This window comes from Ipomoea nil, unplaced genomic scaffold (genome assembly GCF_001879475.1).
Source record: "Ipomoea nil cultivar Tokyo-kokei standard unplaced genomic scaffold, Asagao_1.1 scaffold2704, whole genome shotgun sequence".
Classification (NCBI taxonomy): domain Eukaryota; kingdom Viridiplantae; phylum Streptophyta; class Magnoliopsida; order Solanales; family Convolvulaceae; genus Ipomoea; species Ipomoea nil.
The window spans coordinates 3,456,897-3,474,235 of NW_017619132.1; the positions used below are offsets into that span (position 1 = coordinate 3,456,897).

General features: G+C 37.5%; 3 protein-coding genes across 3 annotated transcripts; 1 reads left to right on the forward strand and 2 right to left on the reverse strand.

Annotated features, from left to right (window-relative positions):
- Positions 1 to 998: 998 nt before the first annotated feature.
- LOC109155979 lies at positions 999 to 4,493 on the reverse strand. Its single transcript, XM_019303716.1, has 2 exons — positions 2,554 to 4,493; positions 999 to 1,472 (listed from the first exon to the last, which is right to left on the reverse strand). Exon 1 carries the CDS (start codon positions 4,289 to 4,291, stop codon positions 2,585 to 2,587), a length of 1,707 nt encoding a protein of 568 aa, XP_019159261.1. The 5' UTR covers positions 4,292 to 4,493; the 3' UTR covers positions 999 to 1,472; positions 2,554 to 2,584.
- Positions 4,494 to 6,909: 2,416 nt separating this feature from the next.
- Positions 6,910 to 7,323, forward strand: LOC109155692 (RING finger protein 141-like). The gene has a single exon (XM_019303311.1). The coding sequence runs from the start codon at positions 6,910 to 6,912 to the stop codon at positions 7,321 to 7,323; it is 414 nt and encodes a 137-aa protein (XP_019158856.1).
- Positions 7,324 to 8,125: 802 nt separating this feature from the next.
- Positions 8,126 to 12,144, reverse strand: LOC109155980 (protein-tyrosine-phosphatase IBR5). The gene is made up of 5 exons (XM_019303717.1): positions 11,666 to 12,144; positions 10,402 to 10,501; positions 9,680 to 9,737; positions 8,850 to 8,956; positions 8,126 to 8,764 (listed from the first exon to the last, which is right to left on the reverse strand). Exons 1-5 carry the CDS (start codon positions 11,915 to 11,917, stop codon positions 8,448 to 8,450), a joined length of 834 nt encoding a protein of 277 aa, XP_019159262.1. The 5' UTR covers positions 11,918 to 12,144; the 3' UTR covers positions 8,126 to 8,447.
- Positions 12,145 to 17,339: the final 5,195 nt, after the last annotated feature.

Below are 17,339 nucleotides of genomic sequence, written 5' to 3' on the forward strand. Positions count from 1 at the left end.
GAATATCTGAGACACACTGTATCACTGTCCCACCGTTTTCAATACCCAACCCAACCACCCTCAAAAAAATAAAAATAAAAAGAAAATCGCTCACCCCGGACTCCAAACCCCGTTCTGACAGGATTATAAATAGGTAAATTATAGTGATTTAAATACTTAATGACCTTTTAGATGAGAGGACCAGTGTTTAAATCACTCAACAACCTTTTAAGTGAAAGGACCCACAAAGAGCCGTGAAACTCCCACACCCTTGGTCAAGGTTAGAGTCTGAGTCATCACTCTCAATATACCATCTAAGTACTAATCACATTATTTAGATTTTAGACCAACCTCAATTCCTACAAGTAACATATTTTAAAAATATTTCAATACTAGTTTTTTTTTAGAGTTAATACCATCGAGTATAGTGGTTTTGCCATGTTTAGTCCTAAACTTTCAAATTGACCATATATGATCCTTCGACTTTCAAACTTAACCATTCGTGGTCCAAGTTAACCACACATGGTCCTTCAACTATTAAATTTTAACCATCCATGGTCCCTTCATGAGGACCACTACTGGTTAAATTTCGAAACTTGAAGGGCCATGGGTGGTTAACTTGGATCACGAATGGTTAAATTTGAAAGCCTAAGGACCACAAATGGTCAATTTGAAAGTTTAGGACTAAACGTGGCAAAACCACTATACTCAGAGGACCTCAGATGGTATTAAATCTTTTTTTTTAATTATAAAGTTATACCTTGTGCTTCACAAAATGTACCTTATGCATTAGGGGATGTACCTTGTGCTTTATGTACCTCCGCAAAAAACAAAGTAATTGTACTTTGTGCTTTACAAGTTACGGAGTATAATTTTCTTTATGTACCAATACAAAACACAGTACCCAAGTTGTATTCTCCTATAGTGTACTTCTAAGCACAAGGTATAATGTATAAACACACCATATTGTAAAATTTCTTGTACATTTATCGTCAAGGGTTCAATAACTTCTCGTCGAGTGACATAAGTTTGTAACAGTAATATTTAATACATGATACTAGAATGTAAAGGTGAAAATTTTACATATTTCTCCACAATATGAAGTGACACAACACAGTTACACACTTTCAAATAGAGCTTCATAAAAGAAGAAGCAAAAGCAGCCTTGGATGTACATTATTCAACAAAAACTAGAGAAATGGGGAAGAAAACAAAACTGTCACACACTTACAAGCTCCACATGATCAAACAATTAAAGATTTAAAAAAAGAAAAAAAAACAAGGATACTCCCTAAAAAAACAGGCATCCATGCCATTGGTCATGTGATTTAGAATAAAATTAATTTTGAAAATTTGATTTTGTTTTTTTTTTTTCTAGATAATGTACTGTAAGGAGAAATTTAGGGTGTACCGAGTCTGTGTTTGCTCGAGTCTTGTAGTTGTGCAGGAAACAAGTTAATTCCCGCGCTGACAGTTAGGAAGATCCAAACAAACTGCATAAAATATCAAAGTAACGACATTAGGGAGAGAAGAATATACTAAAAGGATGTCAGCAGGAAGCATGAAGAATATAAAATGAATGCAACAATAATGTTCATCACATGTAATCTTGTCAGGTAATTAATATTATACCTAACAAGAAGACAAGTTCATTAAGATCATAAGCTACCAAGTACCAATGTATACCATCCATACGAATCAGACAGTTGGGGTTTAGATTAATAATATGACAGTCTTCTTCAGAAAGCTGGGAATGGGATTTCTTTGGGACAGCAGTCTTCCCCTTCAAGGGTTAGTTCAGTTATAAATACTAATAATAGTCCACTCACTTTAATCAATGCGAATGGGTTGGTTCTGATATATAGTTGAGACTTTATAATAGTAGTTAAGTTATAATAAACTCTAATAACACAGATCGCCTGCTTTACTGGTATATGCATGTGTAATCAGTGTGCCATTGCCCTTCAACTAGTTTAAGAAAATAGCTTTCGGGAATTCGGGCATGTTAGAAACCACATGATGAACTCGAGAACATGCTGCAACAAAACATAGAACTAATTATCTCATGGCCCTCCTCCCAGAAAACAGTTTAAAGAAATTATTGCTTCCCAACAGAGAGAATTGAAAGGGTTTTCTTATGGCAAATGTAGATGATTGGAATCGACACTAAAGTAATACACTGTCTTTACTTTGTTTTTTTCTCAAAGTATGGAGTGGGAAAAGATGAAATAATATCGTCCATCAACCCCTGTCTATCAAGCCACTCATATGATATTATGTCAGCAGATATCGAAATGAAAAGAGCATAGTAGCAAAAACTAGCAGTTGTTCTAAAGAATAAGAACTAATATGATTAATAGCAAAAACTAGTCTAAACAACTTTAAAATGATATCGAAATATATTAGCACTTTAGCAGTCTTAACCACAAAACAAAGTTCAAGTTTAAGTTGATAGTTGATAGTTGGACTGCAGATTTATTATACACATACTATGTTCAACGGCTACAATACGGAGTTAACTTGAATAAAACAGTAATTTTGAATCAAAATATAGTGAAGTGAAGCAGTGATTACCTATGGTGGTAGAGGTTAGTTGCTTGGCTGATCATTCTAACCATGTTCGGGTGAATATGTTCTTGAGTCGATTTCCAGAGAGTCTCTGCAAGGCCTTTCTGGCCCCGGGAACCTCCATCTCAGTCAGCCTCTGCAAATGTGCATGAACTCCGGCTGCCATAAGCCGCTTTCTGCAGCCCTTACTCCCTCCGGCCATGACTGCTGCCACCACGGCCACCGGGAACTTCTTTGAGACCAAATCACTCTTTGGATCCAGCATTTGTGTCAGCAGCATTACACTCTTCTCGTCCCTCACGATATCCTTTCGATTAGACTTCACAGTCAATAAGGATGCTAATGCGTTCGTGGCGACCTCCTGGAGCCCGTCGGGCTTAGCAGACTGCATTAGCTTCACCAGAGAACCCATACACCCTGCAATGGCTCTCTTGTTCCCCTCACTAATGGGTAAATTTGCAAGCAATGATGCAGAAATGTACTGTAACATCATGGTGCCATGCTTTATGAGCTCTGATAATTGAACAATGAAAGTGGTGGAGGATGAGAGACGCCGTGATGTCTGTTCGCAGGCAGAGAGGGAATGGATTGCCCGCAAGACGTGTTCGACGGTTTCGGAGGCGGCGGATTCTTGTAGAACATGAAGCAATTTGTACAGTCCCTTTTCCTTGAGTAACAAATCGCGGTAATACTCGCCGGAAGAAGCTAGGGTTGCGACGGAATTTGCCGCCTTTTCTTGCGCCAATTCCTTTCCTGAAACCATCAATTGCAGCAAAACGGGGATGGCTCCTTCATCGGCTAATGCAATCCGGACGTCTTCGTTAGTGCATACGTTTCGTATTGCTCCGACGCCGTGGATTTGAGCTAAAACGGAGCCGGATTTACAAAGCTCCGTTAGTACAGGAACGCCGCCGTACGCCGAAACCGCCCAGGCATTTTCGGGATCACTTGTTAGGCACTCCACGGCCAGGGCGGCGTTTTCCTTCATGGTCATTGAACCGGAGTCGATTACTCTCAGAAGCGGCCCTAATCCGCCTTCTTCAAACACGCAATTTCTGGCCTGGTTGCTCGAGGAAGCAAGCATGGAGACCGCCATAACTGCCTGCTCGCATATTACGGGATCTGCATTGAGGTCGAGAAGATTTATCAAGTATCCTATCCGTCCTTCCTTGGCCACAACTCCCGCCAATTTCTCGTCGCCGGAGAGAAGCTGGACGAGCGACTCCAACGCCTTCTTCTTGAACTCGGCGCCGCCGATCTGGAGGCGAGTGAAGAGGTCTCTGATGAACAGCACTAAATCTTCCCGGGTGGAGGCGGAGGAGGGGTGGGAGAGGACAATAGCCGTGGACTGCCGAAGCACGCCGGAGCGGCAGAGGAGGTCGAGGTGATGAATTTGCTTGGACAGCCAGCCGGCGGCCATGTCAAGGTCGGACTGCATAAGCAGCTTCCCGGGAGTGAAGGAAGCATCGGAGCACTGGCGGCAGAGGGCGTCGACTCGCTGGAGCGTGGACAGGAGACTCGGCAGGAGAGTGGGAAGCAATGAGTTGTCAGACCACCGGGGAGACTCCGAGATTTCCGCAAGAAGCGATTTCAACGTAGCGAGCTTGGAACGAATAACCTGCCAGCGGGAGGAGAAAGACTTGATAGAAAGAGAGGAAGGGAGGAGCTGGGAAAGGAGGAGGACTATCTTGTCAAGAGTATCCGCCGTGGACGGCGGCGGCTGTTCGGTGCTAGCAGAAATCATTCTTCCCTCTCTCTCCTCCGGCCAAACCAAACAAAAACCGGCCTAAACTCCCCGGATTAGAACCGGAGGGATGAATACTGAATAGCAGCGACGCATAGAAGAAGAAGAAGAAGAAGAAGAAGAAGAAGAAGAGTGAATTCCGTAAAGATGGCGAAAGTGAGAAAATCCAGGCGGGGGTGTGGGGTTTTAGTCAGAGTCAGAGAGGGGGCTGTCTCTTTAAAGGACTTTTGACTAGCGCGTGTGTATGCAACTAACGCCAACGGTGGCCGCGACCATTGACTGTAACGACTTCCGTGGCCGTGTGTTTCCCGCTTCCGAATAGTTATGCCCGGGTCCACATTGCAAGGTGTAATTGTTATGTTCGTAAAACTGTGTTTATTTTCTTCCAAGAGGCTGAACCTCAACCACTGAACATGAACCACAGAGGTTAGACCGATGTTTACTACGCACAAGGAATCCCCCTCACTTTGAGAGGTTGCTCTCACACTGTCGCTGGTGAGACTCGACCCCTGGTCATTCTTCTAAAGTTTCACCTCTATGACCTGTGTCCATCTTATTTTTTTCCTATGACGTCTTTCAAAAGACGAGTAAAGGACGGCAAGATGGACACGGTTCTATGTTCATAATTACTGAACTCTAGGTTCATAATTATAAAACTCTATGTTCATAATTACTGAACTATATGTTCATAATTATAAAACTATATATTCATAATTTTTGAACTTCATATTCGCAATTATTGAACTTTATATTCACAATTACAGAATTCTATGTTCATAATTACTAAACTCTATGTTCATAATTATAGAACTTTATGTTAATAATTTTTTAAGTTCATATTCACAATTATTGAACTCTATATTTACAGTTACAAAACTATGTTCATAATTATAGAACCCTATGTTCATAATTTTTGAACTCTATATTCACAATTATGATAGTTTTAAAACCGTATCCACCTTGCAAGCTGAACACACCTCCACAACATAATTTGCCTGCAAGGTGAACCCAAGTCAAAATACACTACTCATATATTAAATATTCACAATTTACATATTGAATGTTTACTATTCAATTATGAGCATTCAATATGTAAATTATGAATATTCAATATATAAATTGTGTATTTTTGAATCTGAATTCACCTTATAAGGTGGATTCGGGTCCACGTAATAATTTGCTCCGCTTCCAACTTGGGCCCAACTACATCGGAATTTGGAATAGGTCATAGTTTTAATGGGCGAGCTGTAGCATCGGCCCATAAATAATACTCCATACTAGGTTTTGAGTCATACGGACTACTAATTTATAGTAATTGGGAGGGGTAACATTTGGGCTTTTAAGAACTGAACTCGTTAAGAAAAAGATAACGTAGAAATTCGAGTGACATAAGCCCATAATCAACCAACCCAATCTAACAGTTAGTTATGCAGCCTATTAGAGTAGCCCAACCAGGTTAACAAGGCAAATTATATTGTCCACGTTATAAGATGGACCCACTGTTGCAAAAATCGCATCTAGTCGCCGGCCAGTCACCTAGTGTATCATCATAATTGATAGTTTAGTGGTCGGTTGAATAGGTCATCTTGGTGTCGCCTAGTCGGCCGGTTAGTTATTGGTCTCTTTTTTTTTTTAATGTGTTATTTTTAACTCAAAACGACATCATTTTGAGCGAAATAATCATAAATCGTTTAAATTCTAGATGTTTTTAAGTTAATATTTAATATTTTAGTATTAAATATTAAAATATTAAATAATTTATAATTATTAAATCTTAAAAAAAATAAAATAAAATACACTGACACTAGGCGCGTGCGAAGCGCCTAATGATAAATTTTCATTTTAGATGACAAAAAAATCTACGACTACCTAACATTGTATACTAAAGTAAACTCTACCTTATGTTACATTAATCAACAAAAAACTAGACCTAATCAGTAACCAGTAAAGGACCATAAAAAAGAAAACCAATTTAAGTTGTTCATATTAGCTGACTGGTTCAACTCAAAAAGGTCAATAAATCGAATGTCAATTTTAAAATTACCAAGTTAATAGTTTGACCAACTTAGTTAGACTTGTTCACTAGAGCATATGGATGCAAAGGTACAAGTTTATAAAATGAAAATTGTTTATTTTTAATATATTATAATTTTATTTCTAAGTAGTATATTTCAAGAATTTCCTATGCAATCTGAAAAGGAAATAAATGCTCATGCTCATGCATCCCTAAAAAGAATGAAAAGTTAAACCTCAAAAGTCAAAATTTCTTTCACTCAAATGGTAACACGGCAATGGTATAAGTATAATGACGTTTTGACTCGTGAGGTCATGAGCTGTAACCACTAACCTGCAATAAACAGGGAAAAGAGCACTCACAAACAGTGCTCATAAATCAAAATAATGTAAATGTTAAACCCACGAATTAGCACAATTTTTTACTCACCGGAACCAAAGAGGGAGAGAGAGCGAACATCAGAAGAAGAATGGAGGACGGCGGCGGCGGCGGCGGCGGTGGCGGAGGGAAGCTAAGGACGAAATGGAAGAGCTTAAAAAGCCGGCTGCGGTTGCTCACGGTGCTGGCCTGCTGTGGATCCTCTCGGAGTCCGCGAGTTTCGGACATGGAGGAAAACGCTCAATTGCAGGCCCGATCTCGATTCTACATCGACGATAGCGAAGAAGAAGAAGAAGAAGAAGAGCGCGTGATGATGGTGATGCCGCGGCGTAGTTTGAATTTGGCGATGGCGCTTGCGGCGGAGCGTGATTTGCGGAGCGCCGGCACCACCGCACAGATGAAGACGCTGGTGAGGTTATTCGAAGAAACGGACGGCCGCGATGAGAACAGCACCGCCAAAGATGGCATCGGCGACGGCGGCGAAAGCTTGTGCTGCGTGTGCATGGAGAGGAATAGAGGCGCGGCTTTGATACCGTGTGGGCATACCTACTGTAGGGTGTGTTCCAGAGAGCTATGGTTGAATAAAAGGACATGCCCGTTATGCAACCTCTCAATTCGAGAGACCCTTCATATTTTCTGAAATTTTCCTGTTTTTTTTTTTTTTTTTTTTTTTTTTTTCATTATATATATAAGTTTATAATGAAATTACATTTTCCTTTTAAGAATAAGCCTATTCAAAGCTTGTTCTTAATGTTTTTATTTTTCCTGATTAAATGTTATCTTTCAAGTCATTTAAAATTACAATTTTAATACATGCATGCCTTGAAAATAAAGTTTAAACAATTAAATCATATAATATTTCTTTCTTCAAAATACAACGAATTTTTAATTGAGAGTGTCATGTCACCATAGACTTGTTAGTTGTTGTAAATATGGGATGAGAAATATGTGCATAAAAAGCAAAATAAAATTGTCGATAAATGTTGTAGGAATAAGAGTTTGAAATGATTTAGGCACTCTATTGTAACATAGTTAACTTATCAATTAATTTTAATTTATTTAATCACTATTAACTGTTCTGTTTGACTTGGTTAAATAATCAAAATGTTTGATTATTCAACTTTTTAGAACATCTTACCATCTGTCTGTCTCAAAACACTAAAATTCAAAAAACTATTTTGCATAAAACTATTTTACATATAATCAACTATCAGCTAATTTACCAAACATCTTTATACAATCAGGTAATACTATCAACTAATCAATCATACTAACCCGCTAACAGCTATTTACCAAACACTCACTAAATCACAACTTATATTTAGCATAATAAGCTGATTGTTTGATTAAAAAAAAAACCCTACACAAATGGCTAAATGAAACAATGAATCATCTTGGAACATCTAAAGCTCCCAAATAATTGATTAAACAAAAAGGAGACATTTGGTTCAAATATTTGAATTGTAATATGAATAAAATACTTAGTAATTGTAACAAGATGAGTTATCATCGGGATCCCAGGTAGATTAGGGAAGAAAACATATGGATTTCTGAAATAACCAATCCCGCCCGCACTGTAAGTCTGTAATAAAACTAAGTAAATATTAAGTATAAACATATCCACCAACTTTACATCCAAATTTCTGTAGAAATTCTCAAGTATCAACCAACTTGTATTACTGAGCCCACCATCATCATCCCATTGAAACAAACACTGTCATTTGGATTTTGAGTTGCAAAAAGAGCTACCTTCTCGAGTATTCTTCATGAGCCATCCATGCATATATCACCACCATCACTCGGATTTTGGTTAGATACGGGCGGGTTTTGCGAGGCGTTGTTCGGAGTATGCCCAGCCCCGAAAGTGAACTTCTGAGGAGGAATGTCGAGACGAGGTGCAGAGAAAATGGAAGTTGCGCCAGCGGTGTTGAAGGTGGGAGCAGAAGCGGGTTCGCTGGGCTTGGGGAAGCCGAAGCTGAAAGAAGGCGCGGCGGGAGGAGAGAAGGCGGGCATGGGAGTGATGCTATTCTCGCCTGGGACGAACACCCTCTGTTCGTAATCCTGCAATTGCTGGTAGACAGCTGCAATCCACGAAATGAAACAATTATGTTAGTTGTGATGGATCGGGTTAACTGGAAATTATATAGAAACAGATAACAGGCCGACCTTGAGTGAGTTCAACTGATGGTCTCCGTTCTTTCACCCATTGATAACACTGTGCAAGTTTCCATCTTTTGCTTTTCATCAGGTATGCCATCACGATAGCAGGGGACCTGAAACCGATGTAACTTTTAAGCCCGGAAATTAAACATCAAATACTTAAATATGATTTTTCGCATAAGACAAGCAGAAGGACAATCAATAAAACCATTAATCAATAATATGTTCTTATCTCCTTCAAGAGTTAATACCCAATTTAGTCATTGACCATAGTGGTTTTTCTTGATTTAGACCTAAACGTCTTCTTGTGCTTAATTGGGTCCTGGACTTTTGATAGTTTTACCAAATTATGTCGTCCTCTATTAAGATAACTTGGTAATTTCCCCTCTAATAATACCCAATTTAGTCATTGAATATAATGGTTTTTCTCGATTTAGTCATTGATGATTTGATTCTATCAGTTGATGACTCAATCACTCAATTAGGTAAAACCATCAAGGTCCGGGACCTAATTAAGCACGAAAGGACGTTTAGGACTAAATCGAGAAAAATCACTATAGTCGAGGACTAAAATGTGTATTAACTCTGTCCTTCGGCTTCCAGATCTTCTGCCCTGTCAGGTGGATGTAATCATATTCTAGCATATGGAGTGCAAACATCTATGACACAGAAACAAAAGGGCACAAACTTTCACAGTCAGCCCTCACTCCACTACCACCCACCTTTCAATACCTTATATAATACTTGACTAAAAGGGAAAGAGCACAAATGAAACCAAATTTCAACAGAGGGGGCAGAAAGAAATAGGAAAAAAGGCATAGCGTAATAGTACTTGCCTGCTTTTTCCTGTCATACAATGTACAAGAACACGTGCCCTATCCCTTTCACATTCTTCTGCAAAACATGAGATCACAAAATCTCATTTTGGAAAGCACAAAAAACTGGAAAAAACATTTTTGGATCACTAACATAGAAGTGGTGAGGCCATGTCAGAACTCGAAACCAATATATGTTTATAATGCTTTAACAAAACAGTTGCATATTCCTATATACAGTTCTTAACAGATAGAAAATATTAATCTGTCACATATAGCATATGGCAACCAATGGGAGCAACAAGAAACAATGAGAAGAAAGAAAAAAGCTAAAAAAAAAAATCTTTTCTTTGCCAAATAACATCTGAACTTCATAACTAGGTATAGTGTTGAAACATAGTTAAAAAATCATGTATTAAAAACTCCCACTATGTTTAATCACATTCCTCAAATCTAACTCTAAAAATCCTAAGCAGAGATAAAAGAGAAAAAGAAACAAATGTAGATATTTTAACATCTTGATGTTCTCAAACAAATGGATGCTAAGGAAAGAGAATATGTACAGTTCTAATTACAACGTAATTATCCAATGTTTATTTATTTATTTTTTAGAATCTAAAAACTCAATTTCTCTTGAACTGTTCGCATAAGACTGCCAATCACCACTGACAGAAAAGGTTGCAAGAGAGCATCAAAATATAATATCAGAGGCATTTCCATCAAATAAAGAGATTAGTAATTACCTAAGAATTCAACTGCATCATCAAACTGTAAATTATGCTCATCTTGGAGGCAGAAATATGTAAAAGAATTTTTATAGAGGTTTTGAATAGCAGGAACAGTCTGCAGTATAGAAAGAAAGAAAAAAAAGTTAGTCTCACCAATATGGCAATATTATTAGGACCTTGTACACAGCAAAAAGAGAGGTCATATAGTACGTATGAAGTCCTAGCACTAAGCATTTCTCTGTATAATTTTGAATCGATTAAAGAAGATAATCAACAACATCATAAAAAGTTTAAAACACTTTCCCTTATACCTGTTTTTGAGATTACTAAAAAGAATATACTTTTCAAGTGAATTGAGAAAATCATGCAGTATTTATGAAATTAGAAAGATGTTATGACATTTCCTATAAGCAAAAAGCAGTTGTCAAATCATTATATCTTCCTAGGATCTAAGCAAGCACTGGACTTTATCTTTAGGCCAGCCAATGTAACTACAAGAAAAATCCAAAAGTATTATTGAAGGAGAGGCGACTTGGTTTAGTTAAGCTAAATAAGTGCTTCCAAAGGAGCAGTAAAATGCTCAACTTAACAGCAAAACAAGCCAAACTAGCCTGGTCAAAGGAGCCACCATATGCAGTTAATATGTGGCCTAGGTGTTTTATCAAGTTCACCAGTGTCTTTTAACGTACTCTAGAAGCATAAGCCCTCAGATCAGTCATCAAGTTCATTTGCATCTTTTTGTCTACATTAGAAAGGTACGCTATAAGTTATCAAGTTCACTATAGTCTTCTTACCAAGTTCAGAAGCATAAGCTCTCATGTCTATCTGTTATTTATCAATTTACTTATTTGTGATCATTATAGGTTCTTTATTAAAGCACCAAGAGAATACCATCATCAACTACTAGGAATGCAAAGAAATCTAGCACTTCTTATCCTGAAAGGGGAAAAAGGAAATTTCTTTGGCAAATACTCAAGATCTTTTTCAATAATACATTATTGTGAATCTTTCTAAGAATGCCCAATTCTCTTAGTTGATCTTTTAGAGTTTAATCTCAAAACTGACATGAGTAATCTAGTGCAGAATTTGTCCAAGAGTTTCATCTAAAACCAATGCAAAACAAAAGCAGAGAGATTCCTGATCGCGAAACCGGCTAAAAGTCTGAGCATAAGAAAAGCTGAAACGATTGAGATAAGATTATATAGTGGGTGGCAGTAAAAGAAAGCGGGCAGGAGAGCAGATGAGATAGAATAGAATTACACAGCAGTAAAATACTAACATTGAGAACTCGAGAAATCCCCTGGGTCTTGAGAAGCTCTGCCCGGGAGGCATTGTCGTAGCTGCCCAGGTAGAGGAACTCGGGCAGGATCTCAGTAGGAAAGGCGCTGACTTGGATCGACGACACCTTCTCCGCCACCCCGGCCATGCGGTGGCCGCAGATTTGGCAGACCTCGCCTTCCTCGTACTTGTGGTAGTGGCCGCACACGCCGCAAGGGTTCTCTCGCTCTCTCTTCCTCATGTTCTGATTCATACCGGCGATTGCCGCAGCCAGTCAACGGAGGCACAACGACCGTCCAAGGAAATAGCCTTCAGGCGGCGGAAAACGAGGGCTCCGATGTGGAAGTGGCGGAGGAGGATGACGGTGGAGAATATGACAGGTAGTCGTCAGAGATCTCACGAAGGCGTAGCATCAATTCACAAAATTGGGTCCAATTTGGGTAATTGGTATCTCGGTTTCCTTTTTATATGTAACGGAGTAACGGTACTATTAGGATCATCTCCCTAATTGGGATTAGGGTTCCAATAATGAGGTTTAATAGTGTTGTAGGATGGTTAGATGCTAGTTGGGGCGCATAATAAATGTCAAGACAAATGATTTTAAAATAATATGTAGTGTATAAGAAATTTTATATCTTTTTAAACAAATGTTAAAATCAATTGAAAGACTTATCGGAGATGATGGCGGAGTTAGAGGTGTAAACGAATTGAATCGAGTCAAATATCTCAGTATTCGATTCGAATTCGACTATATATTCGAATATTCGTATTCGTTTAATATTCGAATATCAAATTTAATTTGTATTCGATTCGACTCGAATATTGGAATTCGAAATGCCTAACTTATTTTTGTACAAAATTCTCTAATAAATTAAGATAAAATGTAATAAAAAATTATATTTAAATAACATAAAATATTCGAATATATTCGAATCGAATACACTCTAATTCGTATTCGAGAAATACTCGAATAAAAAAAAGTATTCGAATTCGGATTCGTATTTGAAATTTTCGAATTCGAATCAACATATTCGAATCACGAATCGAATTTTTTTTATTTGAATTGTTTACACCCCTAGGCGAGGCCAGTTCAGCGACGAGGTAAGGAGGTTGACAGTGACTACTAACGACTGGCGCTACTCTATGCGGACGTCGCGACTGCGACGTCAACGATGTGGAGTGTGGCTATGGCAACAACAACTGTGTGAGTGTGTGGATGACTTGATGTTGTGGACGCCGGCGACTTGATGAGGCTCATGTTGTGTGGATTTTGGAGAGGACGATGGAGATCTGCAACGCTGGTAGTTTTTTTAGCCGTTTAGGGATTTTGAAAATTAGTTTGTTTTCCTCAAAACGACGTCGTTTTGGGCAAAATAAATCAATTTTTTGTTTATTTATTTATTTATTTAAAAACAGCTCGATTGTGTTGGGCGGCGAGGGCACTTAAGGCTAAAATCTCATCGACCTAGGACCACTTAGCAGCTAATCGACACCTAGGTTGATTTTTACAACATTGAGTTTAATAGGTTAACAATATCCTATATGCTCAACCACGAGGGTGTTGAGGAGATGTAGTGGGTTTCTTACGGTTTAATTAAACAACTTTATTTGAGGAAACTCGTGGTCTAACTACCAAAAAAAAACTCTATAAGATAATGCATTTAGTTGATTAAGGTAAAAAAAATAAAATAAAATAAAGACCTTAACCACGAACTATAGCTTGAAATAATTTATCAAAAGAATGACTCGTGGTTGGAAGTTTAGAAGAGCTATTTCAAATAAGACAACATACATTCAATCAATCATTATAGGGGAAATGGTAAAAAACAGCCCACAACTTTATACAAAAATTCATCTAAGTCACCGAACTTTTAAAATTTGCAATTAAACGCATCAACATGTCATTTTAGTGCATTGAAATCGAAAAATTAGTTGGTGACCAATGATAGTAGGTCATTTGGGTTCCATGACTTCCATCGATGCTCCAACTACCTCTAGGGGAAAAACTGGCGACCAACGAATAGTTGCTAGTCACATTTTTTTTTTTCTCTAAAGATAGCTGGAACCTTAACGACATGCTATCACCCGTCATTAAATTTATTTTTTTTTTCAGGTTTCGATGCACTAAAATGATATATTGATGTGTTTTATACTTTTATTGTAACTTTTTAAAAATTCGAATACTTAATTGATTTCTTATATAAAGTTTGAGAATCTTTTTTTACCATTTTCCCATCATTCCATTATACCTTGGACCATGGTCACATTGTAAGGATCATTAACTCATCGGGGAAACTTTTGGGCGTGGGATTCGAAATAGGGAAATTCCCGAACTAGGATACCAATCAGGGAAATTGTCTTTCCCTTAGGCGAGTTTGATGTTTTGTAATTTCGCCTAAATCTTTGGCAACATACATATACCGTATTAATTTAGTAATTGTGTATAATAATGCCGTATTAACTGTATTAATTTAGTAATTTTTTATAATAATACCGTAATAATTTTGTTCTCCGGTATAATAATGTTGTATTGTTAATTAAATATTTAAATATAAAATTGTCGTGATATTTAGTAAATGGGTGGATCCACTTCATTTGATCAACCCGCTCAATTCCCGCACCAGTCGCACGGATCGTTTTCCCAAATTTTTGACCCCACCCAACCATCCTCTTCTACTTATCCGCAACCCCAATATCACCCACACGGCTATAACGCATCACCCTACCACCCAACTCAGTTTGGTGAAGTTGGGGAATCATCTGCTCAGGGTGGTTTGAACATGGGACAGCCGATGAACCCAACAGACGACGACGAACAAGTTTTTTTTTCTTATATGAATAACACCCGTCAATGGCTGTAAATTATATTGTAGCTTGAATATTCGATTATTATTTTGATGTTGAGATCTTGATAATTAATTTCTCTACTGCCATATTTTTTAGTTTAACAACATCAATCACAGTAGCTAAATTATTTGAGGAGTTTGCATCAATTATTTATTCGTCATTATTGTAATAAACATCAAATCAACAAAATAATCGAACACCTTAATTTTTATTCGACATTTTTTTATATAACAAAATTGTAATACGATCGTTCAAACGTACATACATCAATTTACAACTATAAATACAATGTTTTATAACTAAATACGTTGGTTATATGTAAATACGCTGCATAAATACGGTGGACCATACGGTGGAACACCGTATTTCTGGTGGATGCTATGTCGACTTTCGCTTAGGCGAGATATGAAAACCACTATCTCGCCTAAGAGAAAGACAAATTCCCTCTTTGGTATCCCACGCATGAACTTTCCTTTTCACGTAACCCAGGTTCAATTTCTTCCTTGCCGGCAAAATGACCCCACATTGTAAAGCCAACACAACACAATATGCTCACATTCCAAAGTTCATTCTCATTCCAAAGTTCATTCTCATTTAGAGTCAGTAACATTCAAAAAAAATGTAATTAACAAAGTATTTAATCCGACAAAGATATTATGTATTTATGATACTAAATCTTATCACGAGTTATCCCATTAACAAGACAAGTGCCCCAACAATTTTTAATTAAACAAAAACTTATTATAATATCTACATAGCCAATTAGCCATAAATAATAAGAAATGAATCTTGAGGAACAAAAATTAAATATCCTCGTGAGGAACAAGAAACTTGAGACTAAATTCTTTACAATGAGTTTGGTACGAAGGAATTATAATTTCTTTACGGAGTTAATTCCAGCAATGGTCCTCTGACTATTGCGATTTTCCAAAATTGGTCCTTGACTTTTAATTTGGACAAAAAAGACACTTGACTTTCAAATTTGTTCCAGCAATAGTCCTTCCGTCAAACATCAGTTAAGGTGGCGTTAAGTAGAGGGGTAGTGTAGTCATTTCCTTAAGTGCTTTCTTCTTCCTCTCTACACCCACTCCATACCTCTTCGTTCTTGCCATTTTGTGGTCATATAATGTACTGTAGTTATTTACTAACTAAACTTAGTAGTACAAGTCATTTGTAAGTTTCAAATAGCATGTATATCTGTATAAAATTGTGGTTTTTAACCAACAAATGCTACAAATCATCAAAAATTTCTCTTTCGTTTGGCAGTTCTAGCGGGTTTACAGTCATCGGAAACTCGAACTTGGCCGGAAAATACCAAATCTGCAATATATAGGTTCAATTGCAAGCAGGCCTTGAATCCTGAATTTGATGACCCAGAGCTCTAGCAGGAAGGAAGATTGTGTATAATTACATCTCATCTATGATTCAATCTTGAATCCTCCAATCCTCCTTCAATATCTCGCAGAAGTGGTAACCTGTCGTCATGTGACTATACAAGAATCTGTGGATGCATGGTGAAGGACAGCCAGCATACTAAAAGCAGACTACTTTTAATTTGGTTCTGATCCCTATTTGCTTCCATCCCACAATCATCACATCTCCAATTTTACTCTCTGACTTGCTTTCAATTTACTCGCCGATGTTTCTCAGTTCTCGCTCGCAAATTCACTGTGTTCTCTATTACAACACTCGCGTTTGCTTCCTAAAAATGGGCTCTGTATCGCTCGCAATTTTGGTTCAATCCTCCTTCAATATCTCTCAGATCTTCTTCGATTGATCCAATTTGATCCATCATCGGCCGGAGTTTAGAGATCAAACCAGTCTTCTTTCTTCTTCTTATCGGCCTGGCTGGTTGCGCTGAGACACAAAACTCCTCCGCCGCCACCTCCTTCCTTTTTCGGCTGGGCAAAGCTTCTGGAATTTGGGTCTGAGCAAATGGGAACTCAGGCGGTTCAAGTCAGCCTGTTGTACCGGCTTCAGGAAGAGCTCCTCCACCCCTTCCTCCAAACACTGGTCGATCCTAGCCGAAACATCCTCGGACGACATGGAACAGAAAGGGGGAGAGGAAACGAAGGAAGATGATGGTGACACCGGTGAAAGTGACTCTGACAAGAGGAAGAAGAAAGCAATAACGAAATGACTACACTACCCCTCTACTTAACGGCACCTTAACTGATATTTAACGGAGGGACCATTGCTGGAATAAATCTGAAAGTCAAGTGTCTATTTTGTCCAAATTAAAAGTCGAGGACTAATTTTGAAAAATTGCAATAGTCGGAGGACCATTGCTGGAATTAACTCTTTCTTTACGTAACTCAAATTTTGAAAAATTATTATGTTTGATATCTCCTTCGGTTTGAAATTAAAAATCCCATCTCCTAAATTTTTAGTTTCATGAGTTGTGGAAAGAAAAATTAGAACGTTTAGACAAAAGCATCCCTCCATTTATAACCCTAATTGTATAATAATAATAATAATAATAATAATAATAATAATAATTATTATTATTATTATTATAATTTATTTTATATATATATATATATATATATATATATATATATATATTGAAGAAAACGAAAAAGTTTATTAAGCCAAAATCAAATCAACCCCGAGATGCAACCCGGAGGAATCCTTTATATAATAAAGCTATATGGTTTGGGAAATAATTAATGTTACAATTAATGCCACAACATCCTTTATTATTAAAAAAAAAAAAAAGACAACATTTAAAAAATAAAATAGCTATATATTATATAATCATATAAAAAATATACTTTTGAAAAATAAAATAGTTATATATTATATAATCATATAAAAAATGTGTTCAA

Excerpts from the sequence above, each read along its gene's own strand:
- LOC109155692 (XM_019303311.1), top strand. The coding sequence starts at position 6,910 with ATGGAGGAAAACGCTCAATTGCAGGCCCGATCTCGATTCTACATCGAC.
- LOC109155980 (XM_019303717.1), bottom strand. The coding sequence starts at position 11,917 with ATGAATCAGAACATGAGGAAGAGAGAGCGAGAGAACCCTTGCGGCGTG. Across the intron at positions 9,738-10,401 it reads TGATGCAGTTGAATTCTTAG|AAGAATGTGAAAGGGATAGG; the intron begins GTAATTACTAAT and ends CATGTTTTGCAG. Across the intron at positions 8,957-9,679 it reads TGTATGACAGGAAAAAGCAG|GTCCCCTGCTATCGTGATGG; the intron begins GCAAGTACTATT and ends CATCGGTTTCAG.
- LOC109155979 (XM_019303716.1), bottom strand. The coding sequence starts at position 4,291 with ATGATTTCTGCTAGCACCGAACAGCCGCCGCCGTCCACGGCGGATACT.